The 12,310-nt window shown below is 41.9% G+C and overlaps 1 protein-coding gene and 1 pseudogene across 2 annotated transcripts in view; both read left to right on the top strand.

Moving 5' to 3' along the window:
- MACF1 (microtubule actin crosslinking factor 1) overlaps positions 1 to 12,310 on the top strand; it is a 327,723-nt gene that overhangs the window by 190,742 nt on the left and 124,671 nt on the right. For both annotated transcript variants that reach the window (XM_060140476.1, XM_060140475.1), the window contains exons 34-36: positions 27 to 115; positions 3,037 to 3,172; positions 6,694 to 12,129. In XM_060140476.1, coding sequence (XP_059996459.1) covers positions 27 to 115; positions 3,037 to 3,172; positions 6,694 to 12,129 — 5,661 coding nt within the window. The remainder of the gene's footprint in view (positions 1 to 26; positions 116 to 3,036; positions 3,173 to 6,693; positions 12,130 to 12,310) is intronic.
- On the top strand, positions 496 to 2,634 carry LOC132516471 (cytochrome c oxidase subunit 7C, mitochondrial-like; annotated as a pseudogene).

Genomic DNA, 12,310 nt, shown 5'->3' with positions numbered 1-12,310 from the left:
TGAAACTTTTTTCTTCTACTGCATAGGTTCTGGCAGAGGAGCTAACAACCAAGAGGGAACAAGTCTCTGAGGCCATTAAAACTTCACAGATCTTCTTGGCCAAGCATGGTCATAAGTGAGTATTAAATGAGAGATTACAGCACATCTGGGGGAACTGGATCTACCTGACTAAAACTTTAGGTCATGATCAGGATTTGGGCTGGAGACTTCAGGGTGGCAAGAGCCAGATTAGGAAGAGCCTTGTAGTTCATCCTGAGGAGTATGCATTCTACCTGCTGGCTATGGGGAAAGATTTTAAACATGATTGGACTTCGTTGATAAAGGTTTCTAGAACAGTTTTATAGAGAATGGATAGACATGGGACAAGAGTAGAGGCCTGAGAGACCAGTTAAGAGGCTGTTCTGATAATATAGGCAAGAAACGACGAGAGATGGAGAGGGGACAAAGATTCAAAAGATAGTATATGGATAATGAACTTACAGGGTTTGGTGACCAATGAAAATTATCAGATATAACTCCCAGGTTTCTGGCTTAGGCCACTGGGTATTTGGTGATGCTGCTAACCAAGACACAGAACACAGGAGAAAGTATGGGTTGAGGAAGAAGGAGGCAGCTATAGTTTCAGACATTATGAATGTGAAGAACCCACTGGACATCAGAGGGTAAACTTCTAGTATGTATTTGGAAATACCTGATACATTATTTATGCCTTATGTAGTTCCACTAAAGGTGTCCAGTGGACAGCTTTATGTGTAAATTTAGAATTAATGAGAGACGTTTGAAGTGACAGAGATTTGAGTCATCAGCATAGAAGAAACCATGACTGGATTAGCTTACAAGGGTTCAAGGGCTTCTCGGCCTATAAGGGAAGCCTTAGAGAAGTAAGAGGAAATTATGAGTGATACCTTAGAACCCAAGAGAGAACAGGGCTCCAAAAAGAAGGAAGTGTCAAAAGTCAAGAAAAGTTAAAACTGAGACATGGCTATTAAATTTGGCAAGTTGGAAGCTTTTGGTGACTCTGGTGAAAAGCTGGGGGATGATGTCTGATTTAGAGTAATGGGGAACACATGAGGCGTGGAAGGTAGTGATAATGAAATTAGACTACTCTTCCAAGGAGCTTGGCCATGGGAAAGGAGAGAAATAATACAGCAAGTACTTAGAGCAGAATTTATGTTCAAGAAAAGGTTTTGTTTTATTAAAAGATCGGGGAGACTTAACTGTGTTTATGGACTGAGTCTCAAGGACCGAAAGGGAGAGAGAAATTGAAGTCATAGGAGAGGGGTTGCAAAGGATGTAGGAGAGGATAAAATTTATCCATGGGTAGAAAATACAACCTTAAACAGGAGTTGAGACACCTTTTCCTCTGAGGTCTGAGGAAAAGGAGATTAGGAAAGGTATGGATACAGATAAATATGTCAGAAGTGAAGTCAGAAAGTGAGAGAATTAGTGCCCAGTGGTCTGTATTTTCTCTTTGAAATAGGGAGAGAGGTTGTTTGCTGCAAGTTAGAGTGGGAGCCTCCAAGAGGATTGTCAGGAAGCATGGAAGTCCAGTAGAGGTTAGAAACCAGGAAGACCTCTTCTGTTGATACGTGGTTTTGGAATCCCCCCACTAGACAGACTTAGGCTGCATGTGGGAACAGAGAAGTCCAGGGGTTTGGTTGATCTGGGACTGGAGTCTTGTTAGTGAGGAGAGAGTGCAAAGATAATAGGGACTAATTGAGATGGTGGCCTGTGGGTCTGGACTCCAAAGAGAAGAAACTGAAGAAAATGGAGAGGACTGATGGATTAAGAGAGGTGGAGGAGTCAAGGAAGGTTTGGGGAATCTCAGTAAGCTGATGGACGCTTGTAAGATGAATCACAGGATTCAGTCTCAGAAACACCATGTAGAATGAGAAAAGGAATTCAAGATAGTGATAACTTCTGGGGAGAGAGGGATAGGAGCAGGGTTGGTGACAGATACACATGGGACTTTAATTCTATCAGCAATGTCTTGTGTCTAAGAAAAGGATCTGAAGAAAATTTGGTAAAATACTACAATAAAATTTGGTAAGGTTGGATAGTTGGGTAATGAGTAAGTGAGAGTATATTTTATTCTTCTCTTTTGTCTCTTTAAGAGATTATGTTTTTAAAAGAGAAGAGCTGTAGGAGTAAAGAAGGAAAACTAGTCAGGTAGGATTATAATCAGAAGTTACAATCTGATAGTAGATTTTTGAAGTTTAAAATTTCAGAAGTGGACGGTCCTTGCACACAGGGGAACAAGGTCTTGAGGAAAGGAGTGCTTGGTGTGCTGCCGCCATTTCTTCCGCCTTCAGTTTCTGCGCCTTTCACAGGGCGTCTGACAGCGCTGTGTTGGGACAAAGCATCCAGAGGTTCACCACCTCTGTGATCTCATAGGAGCCACTGTGAGGAGGGTCCAGGGAAGAATTTACCATTTTCAGTGGAAAACAAATGGCGGTTACTAGCTATGATGACTTTGTACTTTGGGTTTGACTTGCTGCACCTTTCTATATAGTAAGACACCAACTGCTTAAAAAATAATCCGTGAGACAGATACGAAGAGGAGCATTTTAAGATGTGCAGTCTCTTTGAAAAAAGGATCAAACTCTTGAACTCAGCATCCTAGATATGTTTGTAAATAAATTCCTGGCATAAATCCTTAAAAAAGTAAAATAAAATTTCAGAAGTGGAATAATTTTAGATGATGGTAGCCTCCAAGTTTGCCATGTGTGGGTGGGGCTGAAGTGGTGTGGCGCGCATTTGGATTGAGAAGGTCGCAGGACTACAAGCACCGGGTGTTAGATAATTGGTGACGTGAGCATTGACATAACCAAGAATCATGACTTGGTTTGAGATGGACAGGAAAGCTGTGAGCTGGATGCCAAAGTGTTCAATGAGTATGGAAGAGTGACCGGATGATCCATCATGAACAGTGATGAAGGAGAATACTATCCAAGGTGGCAAAGTCAGTTTGAAGCAATAGAGAAGAGTGTGGGGAAAGGTTTTTCTCTGAAAGAGCTTTCATGCCTCATCTTCCAGGCTCTCAGAAAAAGAGAAGGAACAGATATCTGAGCAATTGAATGCCCTGAATAAGGCTTACCATGACCTTTGTGATGGTTCAGCAAACCAGCTTCAGCAGCTTCAGAGCCAGCTGGCCCAGCAGACAGAACAAAAGGTACTTTTAGTTTTCTCTCCAAATGTTGGAAGGGTACCTTTTGAACGGTATGCAGGCAGCTTTGCTGATTGGGAGTCATGATCACTAGCTTTCCATGACGAGTGTGACTTAATTTTTAACCTCACTGTAGCAGCCATGTGTCTCGTGTTTCTTTACTGGGGTTCCACGATGTGTTGGTCAGTCAAAAATCACTAGAAGGCGCTTACGGCTAACCCGTTAGACCTGGTTCACTGTTGTGTGATCTTCCATTCTGTGGCAGACCACAGTCAAGGAGAACCTAAATGCTATATTATGTCTGATCAGAAGGCAATAAGGTTACTCTGTGGCATTGTCACTCAAAAGTTGATAGCCAAGAGTTCTGAATATTGGGAAGTAAAGGCTGTGAACCTCTTCCCCCCATACTTTTTTCCCTGTCTACTACATAAATGAGAAATGTTAATTTCCAAAAGAAACTGGTGGATTAGCTGCACTGACTGAGACACTGGTTCCCCTTACCCATTGTCGCCCCATCATGTGACATCTTTACCAGTTCCCTCTCATGTTCATTTCCTGGACCATATGGAAGTTGTTAAGTTCCTGCTGGTTGTCCTCAGTTCTTCCTGGATACGTGTGTGTATATGTAAACTTACCATATTATATACATGTGTCTCTGGGATATATATGTGTGTTTGCCTGCTTGTTTCCTATGTTGTGAAGCAATGGCCGAATTCCTTGGGGCAGCCGGAAGTGAGGCTCCTGTGGCAATCGGATTTGGTCTAGATGTTGCTCAAAATGATATTCATACAAAACATGCTTTGACTCTGGTCATGAAATTTGTGCAGCGGGAGCTAGAGTTGTAAAGACCACAATGCAGAACCAGCTGTGATTTATTTGAGAGCAGATTTCCAAAAAGAACGTGCTGGTTTAACATGCTCTGTGTGAGGTAGCCCACTTCTAATGGCTCATCGCTTCACCATATATGGGAGTACGTGAAGAGTTTTAACAATTGCTTGCTGAGAACATTCAGTTCTCATTTTGAAAGGTTAAAAAAGGGGAGAAGGAGAGAAAGAAAGTCAAGCTGCTGAGCACCACTACATTGAGCATGATGTGTCCCCTGTTACCGTTTGTGTGTTTCATGTGAAGTATTGTTCTGATTAACTGACATCCTTGCTTACAAGTTTCACTAACCCTTTGGAGTTTAAGCACAAATGCACAAAGGGAAAAGAGGACGACCTGTTTGGGGTTCTTTTTTGCAAAAAAACAAACAGTCGCATGCTGGACGCTAACACCAAGCTTACACTGTGTGTGCGATACGGCTGAGCTGCTCCGTAAGGCTCTCTCTCTTATCTGCCCAAGGCACACCCTGCAACCCTGGTAAGTAGAAGCCTTTTATGTTTTCTTTCCTCTTCTCCCTCTGTCTTTTTCTGTTTGTTTAGGTCAGAATGCCCATGTTTGGTGGGGCTGAAATGAATTTCTCCGGAGTATTTCCCGATACAGTGATTCCTGCCTCTCCTCCAATTACGAGGGTGTTAGAAAGAACAGTCTTTTCTCTTTGGCTAGACTCCAGGCCTTTTTTCAATACCAGCATTTCTGAGACTCTGTGAACTCACAGAAGAAATTAGAGGTTTCCCCAAAGAATCTTTTCCTTTGTCATATTGTCTGCTTCTGCATAGTCTTTACGTGGATTTTGTAAAAGGAATTTTTCACATATTTCAGAGAGTCACATGCCAGTGGGATTTTTCCTTCAATCTATAAAGACTAGCTAACTTGTAGGTTCACATAGCATACGTTTACCCTGTACACGTTAAACTCTACATTCTGGGTCAGAAAACAGAGGGAGGATGAAGAATAACACATAATATTTTAAATAGTGTGGAGAATTCTCAGTTATTCCATTATTTGAACAAATACAGTGAGATGAAGATGCGACCCAGATCTGCTTCCTCATTTGCTGTCTGTTCTGCATCTCTGATAGTGTGCAACTAATCAAGCTTGAAATCCTCAGGGCATGTTTTTAAAATCTGGGGGAAATAGGTTAATGATTTTAAGGATTTCCTTACTGTTTATCAGCTTATTTGTTTATTCATCAAATGTTTCTTTAACTGCTGGTACGAGTCCTGGACATCCACTGGGCAAAGTACCTGCTCTTACGGAGCTTACGTCTCCCTGAGACAGAAATGAAATGCATTATATAGGAGGCAAGGAAGTGATTGGCAGTTAACGTCAATAAGATCCTCCATGAATAAGTTGAGTTAAATAAGGATCAAAAAGTAACACTGACTAAAGAGGGATAGATAAAAGCATGTATAGAAGACGAAGATAATGCACACTAACAAGAAGAAGTGGAAAGTTGGAGATTAATAAAAGTGATGAAGTGTTCTAAGTGGTAGAACGCTGAAAAGATTTAATTTCTGAATAACATCATATTGCGATGAAAGGCTTCAAAATAGGAATTCTTCAGAAGCTGTTTTCAGGCTTTTTTGTGAGGGTAATTTTGACAGTGTGTTACGGCTTGCCTTATTCTCTGTCGTTAGTACCCAACTCCTGTGTAAGATGCAGCTCTACTGTGCTTATCCTTCCTGCTCTTCCGGATCTGACTGGGGAAGATCAATAAATCTAATAGCTTGAGATTTAGAGTAAGATCTTGGTTTGATTCTGGAACTCATTCATTTTGTGACCTTGGACAAGTTACCTAATCTCTCTGTACCTCAGTTTCTTATCTGCAAACTAAAAATTAATTGCTTTCATAGGATTGTTGTGGGGGTGTCAGTGCTTAATAAATATATTAAGTGTCCAACAAGTAGTAGCTGTCATCATGATGATTGTACTACCCATTCTAGCCTGGACTAGAAGAAAAGTTATTAGTGGTTCCAGAGTCAAGAGTCCCTAGTCTGCTCCTTCCTTGACTTGCTACTTCCAATTCCTAGAGCTAATTTAACTCAGAGCCATTGCCATGGGACACGCTAGCACTGGCCACCAAGAGTATGACCGTTCCAGTTGCTAAACAGCTGCCTGAGTAATATACACAGGGCCATTTACTGAGCTGCGCAGCTGTTGCTGGGCTGCTTAAGTCTCTCTTTGAATCCTGTGGACCCATCGCGCTGAACTCATCGGCAGGGAGGTCCTACTTCAAGTCTTCTGCGTGGATTGCAACACTGAGAAGTTGTTGTATGGGGTTGAATTCTCACTTTGGGGGAGCTGGTATGTGTCTGTAGGAGCCTTTGTGGTGATTTAGTCTTACAAATAGCTGTCCCCTCACTTTCACTGCTTGCTACTTTGTAGAGCTTGTCACTCAGATATGCTTAATGCTGCCATCCCTAGAGTAATCTGTGAACTTCTGGCCATGTTAAACATTCTGTAGTTTAGAAAAATTCTTTTTTAGCATTAACACTGCCAGGCTTCAGAATGTTTCCTACAGGTTGGGGCTCATCCAGGCTGGGTTTTTCTTGTGGTCAGAATTTGATACACTGTAGTTCTTTGAATGATTCTTTTCAACAATTGTGCTTCTCTGATTCAGTGTTCTTTTTCATTTTCTCTTGTAGGGCTGCAGAGCAGTTGCTGGGGTGATTGACCTAGGCACAGTGGAGATATTTCCCATCTTCAGAGCCATGCAAAAGGGCCTCATTGACCAAGACACAGGCCTTGTGCTCCTGGAATCCCAGGTTATCATGTCTGGCCTCATTGCCCCTGAGACCAGTGAAAAGCTGTCTTTGGAGGAGGGCCTAGCCAGAAACCTCATTAATCCCCAGATGTACCAGCAGCTCCAGGAACTAGAGGATGCCCTGTCCTTAATCAGCAGGCTTACTGAGAACAAAGGCCCTCTTTCTGTGGTGGAAGCAATTGAAAAGAAAATAATCAATGAGAAAGTTGGACTGAAAATCTTAGAAGCTCACCTGGCAACTGGAGGTTTCAGTCTCCCCCCTGATGAGAACTGTATTAACCTAGAGGAGGCTTTTCACCAAGGCCTCATTTCTGCCTGGCTTTACTCAGTGTTAGAGTCTCACCTGAGATCATCCAAGAACTTGATAGACCCAAACACAGCTGAGAAAATCGGTTTACTGGATCTGATGAGGAGATGTATTGTCTACCAGGAATCAGGGTTGAAATTGCTGCCTGTCAAGCAATTGGCAGGGGGAATGGTGAGCTTGAAATCAGGCCGGAAGGTTAGCATTTTCCGTGCAGTTCAGGAAGGGCTAATAGATAGGCAGGTCACTGTCCGGGTGCTGGAAGGTCAGCTTTTTGCTGGAGGCATAGTAGATCCAAGAACAGGACACAGACTTACAGTGGGAGAGGCTGTGAGACATAATTTGATTGACCAAGATATGGCCTGTGCTCTTCTCATAAGGCAGCTTCAGACAGGAGGCATCATAGACACTGTCACTGGGCGTAGACTGACAGTAGATGAAGCAGTGAGCAATGATCTAATAGCTGCTAAGATTGCACTTGTGATTCTGGAGTCCCTGTGGTCATTCATGGGGTTGCTATGGCCCGAGTCCGGAGAGATTCTCCCAATTACAGATGCCCTGGAACAAGGTATTGTGTCTACTGAACTAGCCCATAAAATCCTTAGTGGCCGACAGCATATTAAAGCCCTATTTCTACCAGCAACCACAGAGATTTGGTCCTGGAAAAAAGCAGTAGAAAATGGTATGTTAGACAAAGATCTTGCCAATAACTTGAAGTCAGTTTGTATCCCTGATGTGATGCCCCACATGCAATTAGCAGACTCTTTAGAACGAAGCAAATTGAACACGAATCCTGGAGCGGCAGGTGTGCTGTGTAGCAAGGGCCAAACTGAGGGCATCGCAAGCCATAACGAGAAGCTGCTGTTTCATCTGATGACTCACAGCTATATTAATGTGCGGGATGGACAGAGGCTGCTCCTGTTGGACAATGAGCTGATAGAGGCACTAACAGCAAGAGGTGATCAAGCAGGTCCTCCAGAAGTGTTTGGAAGTGGGCACCAGAGACTAGATGCTCCTGAGAAATTACAAGAATCGGTGAACGTGAAAATCACAGAAACTTTCTGTGATGGGCTGACTGTGAGGCCACATGAGTTCCAGTTTTCTTCTCAGAACAAAGAAGATCCTGATCAGGCAAATTGCACTGAAGCAAAAGGCAAAAAGACCATTGTAGAAACAGAAGAGAACACCAAAAGGGACCTGTTTGTAGGGCAACAAAAAGTGGGAAATCCAAATGTTGATACTTTGAAGGTCATAGATAAAGTCAAGTCAGAGTTTAAAAGGCAGTTGTTAGATACCAAAAAGGAAGACCAAATAGAAGTGTCTACCAGAGAAAATGTCAACAAAGGATTTCTCCTTATGGTACCTCCTGAGGAAGCAGAAGATGTGACTTTGGTGGAGGACAAAGATCCTTTTCCTGTTGAATCACCAAAGGAGGAATGGCAGACTCTCAGAAAGACTTCCTTTATGTGTCAGAAAGAACAAGCAGACACACTTGAAACTGAATATACTCTAGGTGAAACTGGAAGACCTCTCATAAAACCCCAAAGCAGAAAGTCACAGTTTCAAGTAGAGAAAGCTCTAGTTTTAGAATCGGAACTAAAGTCTGAAAAGGATAAGAATATTCATCTGGGCAGAAAGAAAGCATTAAATAAGACTTGTTTGGGTAGGGATGACCATAAACAAAGTCCAGAAGGACACAGCATGGCAGGTGGTGGTATGATGTTGTTAGAAAAGACAGACAAGGAAGCTAATGGCAGTGAAACTTCCCTGTCATGCAGTCATCCTTCAGAATTGCTTGAAGAAGCTACCTTAAATATATTATCTACACAATTACTAGAGGGCGGTATCTTTCATGAACAGACAGGTCAAAAACTCTTACTAAATGAAGCAATAGCCCGAGGCCTTGTGCCTAGTCACACTGCTGTGAAACTTTTGGGAAAGCTGAACATGTTTCGGGGCTTCTTTGACTCTCAGACCTGCGAGTCTTTGAAAACTGAAGAAGTCATTGATGAAGGTCTAATGGATGAGAAATTGTTACACAATGTCCTCATGGCAGACAAAGCTATAAGTGGTGTCTTAGACCCTCGTACCCACACACTCTGCTCTGTGAAGGAAGCAGTTGCCATTGGACTTCTTGACACACAAACAGCCACCAGAATTTTAGAGGGGCAGGTGGTGACTGGTGGAATTGTTGACCTGAAACGAGGCAAAAAGGTTTCAGTAACTTTGGCCTCAAATCTTGGCTTGGTGGACAGTGCTGACCAGACAGAGCTTATAAATCTGGAGAAAGCTTCTAAAGGCAGAGATGCTGAAAAAGCAGTTAGAGAGAGATTAATTAGCTTACAATTGGAAACAACTGGAATTATGGACCCTGACAGCAAAGCCCCTTTAACAGTTGTGCAATCCATTGACAGAGGGCTTTTGGAGAGGGATGAGGCCATGCAGTTGTTGACAAAGCAGGTGGTAGATGGAGGTATCATTCACCATATATCTGGGATGAGACTTTCTGTTGATAGTGCCTTTAAACATGGCATTATTGATGAAGATTTAGCCGAGCAACTCAAAAAAGTTGAGAGCTTAAGCCTCCATCAGTTCTCTCATCCTGAAACAAAGGAAACTATTTCCCTCTCTGAAGCCATAAAATTAGATCTTGTTACCCCGGACTTGAAGAGAGAAATCCAAGAAATTCAGGCCTTGACTGGAAGCTTTATAGATCTCATTTCTGGCCAGAGATTGACCTTGGCAGAAGCTGAAAAAGAAGGACTCTTAACTAATAAAGAAATGTTGTCTTCAGGAATGATGAATGGGATTATAGATCCTGAGAATTACAGAATTGTTCCCTATGCAGAATTAGTAAAAAAGTGTAAGATTGATATTGAATCTGGACAGAGGTATCTAGAAGTAATCCCCTTCTCAGACATTAAAGATGGAGCAAGTGACAAAGTACTTACATTGTCTCAAGCAATTCAGCTTGGAAAAGTAGATTTTGCAGCTACACTGAAGGTTCTGGAAGCTCAGGCAAATGCTGGAGGAATTATAGACACTGCCACGGGGAAAAGATTGACATTGGCATCAGCTTTGGAACAGAAATTAGTGGATGAAAGCATGGTCCGAATTATTGCATCCCGTCAGGTTTTAGATGGAGGAATTATTGACATATTTAATGATCAGAGAGTAACTTTAAAGGAAGCTATTGAGAAAAGACTTATTAGTCCTGAACTGGCAACTATAATCCAAGTAGATACCTTCGAGTCCTGTGATCACCAGGCTCAGAGTGAAAAGCAAGATGGAAGTGAAGTATGTGAACTAAAGAAAGAATTTCTAAGAAAGGAAATGTTAATTGCTTTCAGTCAGACTGCTGAAATGAGTTGTGGTAAAGGAGAAAGTGAGAAATTATTTCAAATTGAAAACCAGTCTGCACAGAAAAAGGTTAAAGTGAGAGTTTCTAATGGGGAGCAGGCAGAAAAGAGCAGGGAAATTTCATTAAAGGAATTGGAATGCAAGGGTCAGGTTAGGAGATCTTCTCGAGGTGCTAAAGAATCTTTCAGTGTCATAATTTCTAGTGATGGTAAAGGTAAATCATTGGGCCAAAGTTCAGTGACACACCCTCACTCAGAAATTTGTGATTTGAATCCCAAAGAGGTGGCTTATAATACCATGGAAAAAAATACAAATGAAGAGCAAGAAAAAACAATGGCACAGACAGAAATTATTTCTCAAATGAAACAGTTTATATCAGGTCTAGATTCTAAAGAAATAAGGGAAAACCAAGGAGAAATTATTTCAGAAGTACAAGAATCAAATTGTGAAACTCCGGGCAAATTGCCTAGTCAGCAGGTTATGCAGAAACCAATGAAAACCAGGGAGAAAGGTAAGAGAGGAAAGAGGGAAATTACTGTAGAAGAAAGTGTCAAAACACGCAAACCAGCAGTTCTTTCAGAAGAAAAGCTGAATCAGGAAACTGCCATTAGAGATGACCATGACTCTAATACAGAGAGTCAACCTGTGGAAATAACTATAAGTGAAAAAGGGAAAGAAACTGATGGGGAGCTGGGATTTTCTGTTGTTGGTGAAGCTGAAGATTCTTCTTCCCAAATGATACCCAAAGGAATTTCTGTAAGAAATCAAGATGCTTTAACATTCTTCAACTCTAATCAGGTCAGTGAAGGCGATGTGAAAAATTTAAGCCTCTGCTTGACTTTAAAACCAGAAGAAAATTTATCTCAAGAAGTTACTGTTGGGACCCAGAGTGAAATACTCTCTTCTTTGACCCCACAACCTGAAGGATTGTGCTACCAGGAACCAGTTGGAGAAGCCCAAGTTGCAGACACATCCCCAATTTTCACAACAGAGAAGTCTTTCCGAGGAACCACCAGACGGGAGACCAGTTATCGTCAAGATTCTTGTGTTACTTTTAAGATTAGGGAAACCAAAGATCTGACTTTCTCATCTAACGAAAGTAAAGAAAAATCATACCAAGAAGTACCTTTTGACTCAACAAGCACTGTTAAATTGGAAGAAATTAGAGTAGGCTCCAAAGATGTCAGTTATTTGGAATTCGCAGACAGAAAGGACCTTCGTCCTCAGGACAACAAAAGTGATGGTGAACGTTGCAGAATTCTTGAATCTAAAATAGTAACAACTCAGGAAATAACAGGGGAGAAATTTCTAAAACTGTCAGTCCCTATAGTTACAGGTGCAGAAGCAGGGTCCTTTGAAGGCATAGTGACTCAGGGAGTTCCCAGAGTTTCAGTGTCTCTTCTCCCAGAGAAACTGTCCAAAGATGTATCTCGAAAAGAGAGTACAGGACAAGAGGATGCCACCATTAGTCCTATTCCAGAAACCCGTGAAGAAGAGATGGTACCCCTAATATCATACCCCACAATGAAGATGGATGAGAAAACACCACAGGAGAAACTCAGAAAGAGCTCAGAGCCTGGCAGTGAACAAACCCCCTTCATGACTGCACCGGGGGGAACGAGTGTGAACCCGGAGCCCTTCAGGGCTACCAAAGTAAGTTACCCAATGGTGTGTTTGTGTGTGTGTGTGTGTATCTGTTATAGCTAATTTCATGCTAAGACTTGACAAGATACTGAGTTTTCATGTGTATAATTGTATACATACATACACTTCAGGGCACTAGATGATTCTCTAAGATATAACTTAGTTCATCATCATCTGTAACATAGTTGTT

The sequence above is a fragment of the Lagenorhynchus albirostris genome, chromosome 2 (assembly GCF_949774975.1).
Source record: "Lagenorhynchus albirostris chromosome 2, mLagAlb1.1, whole genome shotgun sequence".
NCBI lineage: Eukaryota > Metazoa > Chordata > Mammalia > Artiodactyla > Delphinidae > Lagenorhynchus > Lagenorhynchus albirostris.
The sequence above is the reverse complement of the archived record's forward strand: the minus strand, read 5'-3'. Positions and strand labels throughout refer to the sequence as shown.